Consider the following 13214-nt stretch of genomic DNA (forward strand, 5'->3'; position numbering starts at 1 on the left):
ATTAAACTTCCATTATAGCGGCAATGATCATTAAACTGAAAAAGTGCAAAATAGAAGTTCAAGCATTAAATTGGCATTATAGCGGCCCTGTAAATGCGGGCAATAAGTCCAGAAGTCCGCTAATAATTACATAATATACTGTTCGACTACTTATACTTCATCCTTTTAGTTTAAGTGTTAGAAAGAAATACTTTAAATGTTTTAAAAATAATACGAAATATCTCTAGTTTTATAAATAACGTAGGAGAACATAACTATTTTCTACAACCTCTGTACAAAAATACTTATAGAAAGCTTAAGGTCTATACTGTAAGTTTACACGAAAAAATATCATTGTAGCTTTATGCAAAGTACTCGTAAAGTTATTTTAAATATTTTTAATAGGAACTTTGGGATGAATATATTTGATTTGACCTTATATAAAAAATTGGTAAATCATTTCTTTAATTTTACAATGAAAATGGTAAAGCATATTTTAAAGATCCTTACATGAAAGGGCAAGAAAAACACCTGTTTTAGTTTTTGCAATCACAAACTGATTTGTTTGTTGTTTAACATAAAGCTACACAATGGACTATCTGTGTTGTGCCAACTATGAGTATATAAACCCAGGGCCTAGTATGGCCTGATAATTAGGGCGCTCGACTCATAATTGTTACCAAATATGTTCGCCCTTTCAGAAATTGTGGCGTTATTATGTGATGACCAATCCCACTATTCGTTAGTAAGAAAGAGTAAACCAAGAGTTAGCGGAGGGTGGTGTTGACTAGCTGATTTCTCTCTCTGTTAAATTAGGGACGGTTAGCACAGATAGCCCTGGGGTTATTTTGTGCAAGATTCAAAACCAACCAAACTAACAATCGAAACCCAGTTTTTAGCGATATAAGCCTTCAGCCTTATTGCTGAGCCACTGGGGGCCACACAATTTGAAAACACCTTGACACCTTTGGAAAATCTTTGAAGTCACTCTTGAATATACGTTGAACTTCCAGTATGGTTGATAAGGTGGTTAATCCGTAAGACTTCTACCAAATAAAGTTTTAAAGTAAAGAAAGATAGCCATATGTTCAAACATTGGGTCATATCATCTAAAGTCAGTGCTCAAGAGACCTGGTTAACCCAGTCATGCACACAATTCAATGTACATAAAAAAATTCATGTACGATATCATTATACATGTGCAACACCATACAAATATATAACCATTTAAAGGGATGATGTTGTTGTTTTTAAATTAAGCACAAAGCTACACAATAGGCTATCTGTGCTCTGCCCACCACGGGTATCGAAACCTGGATTCTAGCGTTGTAAGTCCGCAGACATACCGCTGTGCCACTGGGGGACTTAAAGGGATGAAGGATAAAACTAACAAAAATCATTATAAGTATAAGAAATTGACTGCAACGATGCAAGATTAATTTGGAAGATTATAGAAGCTCAAGCGAGTTGATCAGACGATAAATTTGGAAATAAAAAACTGCATGAAAAAGATAGGCTGAAAATGTAGAAAATAATAGTTAGGATTTCTTTTTGTTTTGAATTTCACGCAAAGCTTCTCGAGGGCTAGCTGCATTAGCCGTCCTTATTTTATCAGTGATAAGCTAGAGAGAAGACATTTAGTCAACAGAACCCACCGCCAACTCCAGGGACACACTTTTACCAAAAATAGCGGGATTGACTATCATATAACGCCCCCACGACACATGTTCTGTGGTGGGAATATGAGCCTGTGAACTGCAGATTGCGGCTTGAGCGACCTAACCACCAGGTCCAGGATATCCTGAAATACATTGATGGATAGCAAAATGTTAGAATTGGAATAATGCATTTGATGGATGATATAGGAATGATAATATCTAATGACTGGGTTATGAAATTATAATTTTTCATTAATTTTTACTAAGAAGCATTGAAGCAGTATTCCTCAACCTAAACAGCATTTCATGGAAACAAGCTTGAACAAGAATATTACATTAATTCTGAAAACAATATTTAAAAGTTCGAAGCACGATAAAGCTCTAGCTCCAGATAATATTTACCCTAGTGTTTGGAAGGAAGTTAAGGATTGGATATTTGAGCCACTTGTTACTATTTTTTTGTAAGTCCTTGAATAGTTGGCAGATGCTAGAAGATTAAAAAGTTGCTAGTATTACTGCGTATTTTCAAGGGAGGTGATAAAATTTGTCCCAGTAATTACAGGTCAAGTAGTCTTGCATTAGTTGTGGGAAACAAATCTGATAAAAGATACTTTACAAAGTCATTTAACAAATGTTAAAAATTTTGTTGGATAGCATAGTTTCAATTGGAGAAAATCTTGCCTTAGTCATCTTTACATTATTTGAAAAAATTATTGCTTATATAACTGAGTGTACGGGTGTTGATTTGGTGTATCTGAATTTTCAGAAATCATTTGACAAGATGTCACATAAAAGGCTTGTTAAAAGATATCTCTGTAGTTAAGAAAAATAGGTTGATTCACTGGATAAAAAACTGTCGGGATGGAAGGAAGCAGAGGGTTATTGTAAATGGAACACAGTCAAGCTGGATTTATGTCATAAATGTGGTACCTCACGGCTTAGTGTTAGGACCTTTGCTTTTTGAATTTACATCAACGTTATTGATGAAAGATTAGTCAATAACTTATTTAAAGTATTTGGTGCTGCTGGCTATGAATTTGCTCCTGCTGCTTTACAAAAGAACTTGGATTATTTGGTGAATTGGACAAATATATGACAGATGGATTTTAATTATAATAAATGCAAGATAATGCTTGTGGGATATCACATTTTGAATTATGAATATATTATTGATGGGAATAACTTTATTGTGGTATTGTGGTTGATCAGTCTTTTAAGCCATTGAAGCAATTTACCATTGTTAGTGGTAGGCCAAATAAAATTTTAGGAGGTATCTACAGAAATATTAAATAAATATGTAAAGAGGTCATAATGTCATATGCCCCCCAGTGCCACAGCGGTATGTCTGCGGATTTACAACGCTAGAAACCGGGTTTCGATACCCGTAGTGGGCAGAGCACATATAGCCCTTGTGTAGCTTTGTGCATAATTAAAAACAAACCAAAAAACAAAAAACATAATGTGTCTAGGACAAACTACATTTGAAGTATTGCGTTCAGTCTTGGGCTTCTTACCTTAGAAAGGACATTGAACTCTTGGATTCAGAGGAGGGCTACTAGGATGATACCTGGGATGGAATGGTTGTCATATAATGATATATTGAAAAAACAGAGTTAGAAGGGATCTGAATGAGGTGTTTAACAGTGTAAAGAGAATTCATAGTGTTTATGCATAATATTTTTCGTATATAAAGGTGAATATGATAGGACTAGAGGGTACAAATATAACTTTTGGCAGATTAGGACTCATCTCTAACTTAGACAACTTTATTTTTCTAAAAGAGTGTTGGGCCTTTTGAATAAGTTGACTTCATGTGTGGTAAATGTTTAAGGGAAGGGTTGATAAATATTGAAATAATAAGAACTGGCTTTAAGTGTTTTACTTTTATATTAGAGCTTAGTATAGTGGATGGGGTGGCATTGTTGGATCAATAGGTCCCTTACTGTCTTTAAATTATATCTAAAATATATGTACGTAGATCACATATATTTGAACGTAAAACAATATTACATATTCTTATAGCATCTAGCAGACTTATGGATGATCTTCATATTGTAACAATGGTAACCTGAGTCAACACTCCCGTTAGCTAGTTCCTGATAACTGAGCTACCCATCACTTTATGATGAGCCAATAACTCAGCTTTTTTTTCTCTCTCTCTCTCTCGGCATCACAAAACATATAATCTCAGATGAAACATGTAATCTAATTTACTGGCCTATGCAACTACTACAACTATATCTTGCCACTATCTGTAGAAAAACAAATATTTACAAAATTTAGTGATACAAGAACATATGACATATCACATCTGTATTCATTTCCTATACTGATTAAAAGCTCAAACATTCCATTTTACATCAGTTAAAGCCCCCAGTGGCACAGCGGTATGTCTGCGAATTTACAACACTAGAAACCGGGTTTCACTACCCGTGGTGAGCAGAGCACAGATATCTCATTGTGTAGCTTTGTGCATAACTACAAACAAAGAAACAAAACATCTGGGAAAAAGGATAGCTCATTCATGATTGTGTGTGTATTCTATTTAACTTTGTAATCGAATAAACAATGGTCAGGTGGTCTCTCATAATTATAAACATCTTCCCAAAACTCACCACAAAATTCCTCATCATTGATCAGAAAGAAAGGACCACAAAGTTTAATCATTTCCTGTTGCTCAAGTTATTAATTGTTTTACATTTAATAACATCTGTTATCATGAGTGACTTTATCCAGTAAGCATCTTAGAAGTTTCAAGACAGAAATGTTACTAGCTCTCGCTAGATATATTGAACAGTCTTCAACTAACATCACACTGACATCCAACACCACTTCAGTGCTTTGAAATTACGCTTATTATGTTTTACCTTTCCAACTGCTTTAACAGCACAATCATCAAGTGTATCACACTATGTTATGTGGACATTCTACTGTGAACCACTGCTCTGTAGCTCCAATATAAGAATCACAATGACTTTTCAAACAACAATCCTAATTAGTGGTCAGCCAATAAATCCCAACTACAATGAACAGAATATCAATTTAAGCATCTCAAGTAACCAGTCGAACATTTTCTCACCTGACTCCCATTAATCACCCAAATATTTGCTGCCAACATCTTTTACCACATCATTTCAGTTGAGATTGTACTATGCACTTCTCTCATAGTCTGCTACCATCAATCTACTCAACCTCTGATTTCTGGCCCTACTATTGCACAAAAAATCCATCAGCAACACAAGCTATACTATAACAACATATTTAACATGCTTTCTTGTGATACACAACTGGTACCTAGTCTCCATGCTACAACTTTTGTTTCTTCTCTACCTTGTTGCAATATCTCTTCTGCATTTCCCAATTGCTGGTGTTGAAATTCATATGCATTGACGAATAAAAACCTCAACTTCTCCACGTATTCTTATGAACAATATATGATACACTATACATTATTGTATATTGTATTTCTTGTCCAAAAATCAACATTTTTTGAAATAGCTAGTCAAGTCTTGCTCCAGTACATGATGTGTTATCATGATATACAGCATGTGCTTGTTGTCCCTGCCAGTTTGACCAAGATTCACAAACTTTGCTAGTATATGCATAATAGTTATTATTGTTCATTCTGTGAATCCACTACACCTTTGTTGGATTGGCAAAGTCCACATATTTCCTATATCCAACACCTTACATGATTAAGCAAACATATGGCTGTTAAAACTGGCTTCTTGATTCACGTGAATGTCCTCACAATCTATAAATCATGCTATCCATTGACCAGAAAACACATCAGCAACACTCTATGCTAATGCATCAACCAGTGAATATGCTTTGGCTCACATGGTGAAGTAATTAATTATATTTCTAATTCTCCAAGAACGGACTAGCTTTAAAAATGGTGTCAATGTGCAAAAGATAAACCTGCAACTTTCTGTTGGAGTTTTCGACTTAGTTGTTTATGAAGTACAGTTTTTGCATTATTACTCAACATCTCTCAGTAATATGGCCAAGAAAATCATTTCAAATGTTAGTACAAGTGATAAACACCATAGTAACTTAAAATTGAGAACCACAGTTCAATAGTTTTTAGCAGGAGTACAGCACACTTTAATTTATTTGTAACTGTATATACAAATGTCACAAATTAGGCGCACCCATACCTTTTTTTTACCTGCAATATCTATGACTCATCTTGCTGTATGGCAAGTAGCACCCAAGCTAGATCCAGGACCTTCAGTTCTTCTGAAAGGATGGCACTGTAGGGATGTCAGTCACTACTGGTGCAATAACTCTCACAGTTACATTGTGTCCACAATTGAATGATAAATGAGCAGAGACACTCTATTTATGAAGTGAGAAAGTTACTTTAATGCATTGCTACACTTCTGGGATTTTGTGTTTTGTAAGATTTTTCAGTATAGCATGATCCACTTGAATGGAGAGCTTCTCTATGAAATAATATTATTTAGTGAAGCTAGAATAATGATACTGTTTACCCAATGCAATTAAACATTTTACTACTTGCTTTACCTATGACAGTATCACTCTATCACTGGTATAAAGTAGAATTGACTGTTTTGTCAATAATAACCTAACACTAGAGTCTAAGTTAGAGCATGCTTTAGTGACTCAAATGTTTAGTCACAATTTTCAGTCTACATTTAATCCATTCCGGTTAATTCAGTGCAAACAATGATGTAGCTATCTTGAATTGATAGTACAATGCAAAACTTAAGAAGGTGGAGATATCTTGTTTTATGATGGAGAAGAGTAGTAAGTCTTTCACTGTTATCATGTTTACATGATCTACAAATACATCACTCCTACTCATAATATGGCTAAAGATTTCGATCTATGTACACATAAGAATAATTATTCCTGACTGCACTTTCAAGTCTTCATTCCTTATATGTTTAAAACTCTTGCCCACGTTTTCAACGTCAGACAAAACATACAGCTATATACATACATCTGACATTTCTCCCATTCTAGCTTTCTCAGTTTGAGAATCATCAGGTTCCCAGATGTAGCAGTGCATTACACAGGCTGAATGGCATGACATGAAACTCAAATAATCCATCTCAAGGTTTGAAAGCAGTGTTAGATCTGCTTTCAGCATCAGCCTGACTTGTCGGTATCCACAAGCTAAATCCAACCTGCTAAACTAATGAGCATATTTCAGCTTGTCTATGCAACAGAAAATTATAATCTTGGGTAGCCATATTCACCCAAAACAAGTCCACATAGAGCCTAATTATTATTTTACTACTGACAGCCACTATTAAAGATCACCAATTTCTCTATGAAGACTGTATCTCTTCATTATCCAATATTCACTCAATCTCACCAATGTATTAATTGTTGGTAGGATGCATGCCACCTATATCTATGTAATATTATGTTACTGTCACTAAACACTTATTGCTAGTTGGTCTAACAAAACAATCAATATATTCAGTCAGTAACTTCTTCAGGTCCTGTCTCATTTTGGAGTCCAAATTATTTGCACAAATATTAACTAAAGTCTCATATATTCATCTATCTCTTATTTCTCTAGCATATGGTGCCAAAAGTAACCGTAACTATACAATTAGTTCATTTTCACTTCATTCACTATGACAATGACTATTTCAGTGGGAACTGAATGCCCATAATTAAAGATAATCACTGGAAAAAGTATCAGCAGTTGGCTAAACAGATGTTTTAGCAAGTAAAACAACACACTAGACTGCATCCGTAATATAGTACTTTTACACTCAGAGACACTGTACTTCCTTTTTAATATGAACTTGTGCACCCTATTGTTCTCAGGCCTAATATGATAGGCAATGGATGTTTTTTTTCCCATGGAGTGAAGTTCACTCATTTTAAATGTGACTTGATTGATAGTTCCTTTAGTAGGTCCAGCCCTAAAATCTTAAGCAGTACTAACACAATTACCTTTGTTCTGTGAGTGACAGAATCAAGATTAAGTTGTAGACATGACTGTTTACTCATGTCTAGCATATAACAAGTAGCCAGAATATAGTTCGTATCAATTGGCTGAAAAGGTGGTTTTCTTGAATTTGTTGTGGGACATGAGAAGAATAATTTAAAATGCCCTACCAGTTCACAGCTGATGCACACTCAATATTTACTGTCTAGAATGTCCTACAGAGGAATTCCCTGCTGCTGTACACAGGGAATCGTGGATGTACGAACCACTGAACCAAGACTTCCGAAGGTGATTGTAGCAGCTAAGCCTTAGATTGGATACCTGGTTTGTAAGATATGAAGGCTTTAAGAGGTCATTCTGGTTGAGGTGGAGCCAATACAACAGCCATTTGTAACTACCTCACACTTAGTTTAATCAAAAACAGCCCCTGGTATACATTCCTCTGGCTCACATATAATGTTGAACTATCTTACTTGGAAGACTCTTGGTGAACATATACACAAGGATAGCCTTATTACTGCAGCTAACATGGATGGATATGTCTTCCCATGTGGATGATGCTGATTATCACAAAACCATTTAGCTTCTCATGGGCTCATTTCTTTCGAACTTTATACTCAATCCATTAGATACCTTGTTTTTTCCACGTGGTCAAAACATTGATGGAGCTCAGCTAGAACTCACACTCCTTTTTTGTCTAATCGCTAAATCAAAATATGTGCTGAGCACCAGACATTGCACCACATACTCATGGACCATCCATTTCAAGTAGTTACATGCCTGAAATGCTTCAAGAAGCAGTCCATATCTACATTTTCTGTACCCTTGAATGTCAGAATACTTATTTGTTTCACCTAACCATAATTGAAATGCAGTTGTGGCACCTTACCCATCATTTGGCTTAGGCACTTTTAGCATTAGAGGTACTGGCTTGATGTCCAGGGTCGTCAATGTTATTATGATTGCATTGTTCCTGTTTTTAAAAGAGTAATGTGTTACTCTAGATTCTGGTCAGAATCAACATTATTCAATCTGTTATATCTAAAATTTAATTCTCCAAGAATGCATTTGTCACAAACATCACCTGATCACCACAACGAACAAAAATAGTAAAGAAAAAAGTCTTCAGGTATTTATAAGCTTTACATTATTTGTATATAGGTATTTTTAGCATAGGTCTAGAGACTTCTCAATCTATCAGCTGCGGAAATAAAATATAGTACACAGTTACTCTGGTCAGAATCAACATTCTTCAATCTATTACATTTACATTTTTATTCTACATGAATGCACTTGTCATAAACATCACCTGATCACCATAACAAAAATAGTAAATAAAAAGTCTTCAGGTATTTTTAGCTTTACATTACTTGTGTATAGGCATCTTTAGTATAGGTCTAGAAAGTTCTCCATCCATCAGCTACGAGAAGATCCAGAAATACCAAAAGGAAATTACCCTTAAAAATGTGTTACTAGTACACGAGTAAGTTCAAAGTAGTCCCAAACTGGTTATTTGCATACTATGCATTAACACATGTACTACTAGCTTATGTACACGTGAAAATGTAGAAAAATAAATATTGATGAACTAAAATGAAAAGAAGTATCTGATATTTTGAGACACTACAGTACCATTCTGCAGAATGCTTGTTCATACCCAAAAGATCCTGAGGTTGTTCCTGGCTCTAGATAAATAAATACACTTGTGTTATATGATTTCATGTTGAAAAACAACTCATCTGTAAAGATGAATAATGCTGTTGTTAATACATTAAATATGTTCTTGACACACTTGTAAGATAAATGTTTTGTGCATTACAGAATGCACTTCATTTTTGTTATACATAAAGACTGGATTTCTGAATATTTTCTAGCTACCTGCTCAATAATATGCTACCAGCTGAGTATTCTACAATCTGATTCAGTCTTGGATCAGCTACCCTACGATTGCTTGGAGCCAGACTGAAATCGTTTGGTTGTATTATCGATAATGATGATCTGCCTTTTTCAGGTGCACGATCAAATGTGCCATTTGTGTGGATGTCATTTCATATTATGCTAACAAACGCTTGAGGTACATATAACTAAACTACTGTTGTTACTGGTCGACTTCCATTTGTTTTATTGGTTTTCACAAAAGTAAAACATCCAGATGTCGTCTTGAGGGCTTATACATCATTTATTACCAATTTGGAGGTCTTTAAATTTAACGATTCACTAAAAAGTGACAACTGAGACAATATAAGAATATAACTTGCAGCATAGGTTAAATGTCCAATCATATACATTTCATTGTTTTGGGTTTGTGCAGTGTATTTTGAAAGATGGACTGGGAACATGATCAATTTCCTTGAATTCATTGGTGTCTTAATCGATAAAACAAATTTATCTTTACAAACACAATACTAACGTATAAATATAAAATCATAAGGACTTCGTTTCAAAAGCAGTCTTTAAAAATATTTTAACATTTAATTTCATAAACAATAATTAAATTATAACAATTCTGATAAAAATCCTTAATAACAGTATAAATTCTAAGAAGAATTTACATTCAAAGATCATTCATTCGATTTTTATAATACTGTGAACATGAATTTAAGAACATTAAATTACTATTTGCAATTATGAATGAATCCTATAAAAATATTACTTCTTGTTTAGTTGTTGTGAAGCGCAAACTAAACAGTGGGCTATCTGTGCTCTGCCAACCACGTGTATCGAAACCCGATTTTTAGCGTTTTAAGCCTACAATTTTCCCTCTGAGCCACTGGGGGCTATTATTTTTGGAACAAACCGTTGTATTAAATAAGATTCATATATTGCATTAATTATTAAACGTACAAGATAGACGGAAATTGTTTGGGTTTTAAATTTGGTATTAAAGAGTTTAAGGTAGATAATTTCAAAATCATTTGTTTTAACGTTTATATTATGTTTTATATATTTGAGCAGGATTTATCGGATCCTCATAAATCAAATACTGGATTTACTTGAAACTGGATAACTAGAATGTTTCGTGTAATCAAATTGAAAATAATAATTTTAATAATTTCATTTTTTGAATTTGATCGTAATGTTATAAGGTAAAGTTGGTAAAAAGAAGTATTAACTATCAAGTATTAAGAGAGAAAACGCAATTGGAAAGCATTGGAAAGATCTGAGCTAAAAAATGTTTTCTCTTTTATATTTGATTATGTTTCATCTCATTTCATTTTCCAAGAAATGGTTCATCCTTTGTTATATTTTCTTAGCCAATTGTAGAAATAGACTGTGCTAGTCGTATCTAATTTTGAATTGATAAACTTAAAAAAAGACATCTAGTCAACAACACCCACCGTAAACTCTTGGACTTCTCTAACAGTGTACACATGGCCTGAAAGTTTGTTGTTGTTTTTTTTTAGAGCAAAGCTACATTGGTCTATCTGCTGTGTCTACACTGCCCTATAGGGGTCTGGTTTTCAGCAGCGGTAAGCAAGCCATGGATTCTCTGGTACACCTCCAAGCACGCTAATTAAGAGACTATTCCCGGCTCATAATAGTAATGTTTTGCATCAAATTAATTTCTTTACAAAACTGATTTTTGATTTGCAAAAAAATAGAACCGAGGAGAATGATTTACTTTATTTAATAGAAGTTTGTTAGTTTGAATTTTTAAACGCAAAGACGCACAATGGGCTACCTACACTGTATCCACAGTGGGAACTCGAACCCTGAATTTTAGGGTTATAATTCTCCAAACTTTACACTGAGTTTCCGGGGAATTTTAGTAGTAATTATATCAATATAAATCATTGTTCTGGATCTTCTTACAGATGTCCTGTGGTTGCATATCCGGACAGTCGGAGAGTGGACAAGTCAGTTATGGAATTATTTTGATAAACCATTTTTTCTCAATCAAAAGAAGATGATAATCACTCCTGTATCTTTCGTCATCAGCAGTTTTCTAACACTAACAAAAACGGTGTTGATGATGTAGCAGTTTCTCTGTCGAAACATCCTAACATCGTGTCAACCATAAGCAAGGATCATAAAATAGAATGTGTCAGTTCATTCAAAAGTGGGATAATAAATCTTGGTTTTACGAACGATGACAAAAAGCAAGAAGAGGAAACAGAAGAAACTATTGATAAAAATTTAATCTCGACTTTAACTGAGAACCTGCATTCAAAGACTGGCATTGAAAGTCCACCACCTGAACAGCAGATGGCTAAACAGCATTCTGAAGAGAATGCAACAGAATATATTTCATGTCCTGGAAATACATTGGAATTGGAATGTAAAGACAAACAAGATAATAGGTCAAACAAACAAATGAAACATGGTTTGTCCACAGTACTTGAAGAAGATAACAGTGATGATATCTCAGAAGGCTATGAAAAGTGTGATGAAAAGCTTTCATTGGAAAATTATAATAATGATAGCCAATTACAAAATAATACACATAGTGAAATTCCATTGTATGGAAGGAGAAATCAACAAACACCACTTACAGGTTCAGACACAAAGTAATGCATTTCCCTTTCTTGAAAGCGATACCCATAATAATGTGTCACAAAGTCAGACACATTGCGTTACATTTCCCTTATCTGAAAGTGATACTCACGAAATTGGGTCACACGACGAAACGCATTGTAGTGCATTTTACTTACCTGAAAGTAATACAAATGACAACGGGTCAAAAAAGCAGAGATATAATTATGAAACTCTTCTACTTGAGGGAACCAATGTTCAAGGGTCACAAAATCAGAAACAATCTGTTAGCATCCGTTTACCTAAAGATGATGTCTCCAAAAGTCAGGTAAAAAACAATGAATCTCCTATATGTAAAGATGATGATAATAACAGCAAGCACAAGTCATGCAGCCAAACGGAACATGATGCACAGATTGTAAATGAAAGTGGTAACAATTATACTACAGTTTCTGACAAATCAGCAGAACATTTTGATATTCCAGACACCGTATTTCTCTCAATACCAGAGGAAAATAAGAAACGAAAGATGATGCGCACAATTTCAGCACCTGCTCCTCACAAATCCATATCGCCTCGGTTAATCAGAGAAGGTACAAACACCTGTAGACCTCAGATGAACGAGAGGTCTCTTAGTGCTCCCGCTGTCCCTCAAGGATTTAAAAGAACTCTGCCAACTATCTTACTTCCTGTCCTCCAGGAGAACAAAGATGAAGAGGAAATATCAGGACTAGTGCCACCATTATCATATGAAACCCTTCAACTCGAAGATGTTTTCAAAATGTCGAAGCCTCTGAAGGTAATCACAAATATTTTTATAAGGTGTTTCTATTTTGTTTTTCAGAATTTTACCTTGTATTATAGTTTGTAATTGCTGTTTATGAAGATAACTAAACCATAAATTTAAACAGATTATGTGGGTTTTAACATTCAATCTAGTAATGATTCAACAATATGACAGTTTTACTCATCTTTTTTGAAGAAATTGTATTCATACAGAGTGGTTTAAAAGCAGTTATGAAATTAATTGATCAGATGTAAACATATTGTATACAACAAAGGTCTTTCCTAAATTTCTCGATAAGTCCAATGCATTATTTTTTGGCTTAACTTTTTTCAAGCAAATAAATGTCTTTTAAACAACAAATAAAAGTATAACGTGACCAGAA

The 13214-nt window shown here is 34.3% G+C and overlaps 2 protein-coding genes across 6 annotated transcripts in view; both read left to right on the forward strand.

Moving 5' to 3' along the window:
* LOC106474769 (NADPH oxidase 5-like) overlaps positions 1–11579 on the forward strand; it is a 37665-nt gene extending 26086 nt beyond the window's left edge. Inside the window, exon 11 of the mRNA XM_022380041.1 lies at positions 11388–11579. Coding sequence (XP_022235749.1) covers positions 11388–11551 — 164 coding nt within the window. The 3' untranslated portion in view covers positions 11552–11579. The remainder of the gene's footprint in view (positions 1–11387) is intronic.
* Positions 11580–11876: 297 nt separating this feature from the next.
* The window catches only part of LOC111083490 (NADPH oxidase 5-like), a 37392-nt gene continuing 36054 nt past the window's right edge, over positions 11877–13214 (forward strand). For all 5 annotated transcript variants that reach the window (XR_002609061.1, XR_002609062.1, XM_022380061.1 and 2 more), the window contains exon 1: positions 11877–12844. Coding sequence is in view for 3 of the 5 variants with exons in the window: in XM_022380061.1 (XP_022235769.1) it covers positions 11894–12844 (951 nt within the window). In the remaining 2 variants the exon portion in view is untranslated. The remainder of the gene's footprint in view (positions 12845–13214) is intronic.

This window comes from Limulus polyphemus, unplaced genomic scaffold (genome assembly GCF_000517525.1).
Source record: "Limulus polyphemus unplaced genomic scaffold, Limulus_polyphemus-2.1.2 Scaffold142, whole genome shotgun sequence".
NCBI classification, from domain to species: Eukaryota; Metazoa; Arthropoda; class Merostomata; order Xiphosura; family Limulidae; genus Limulus; species Limulus polyphemus.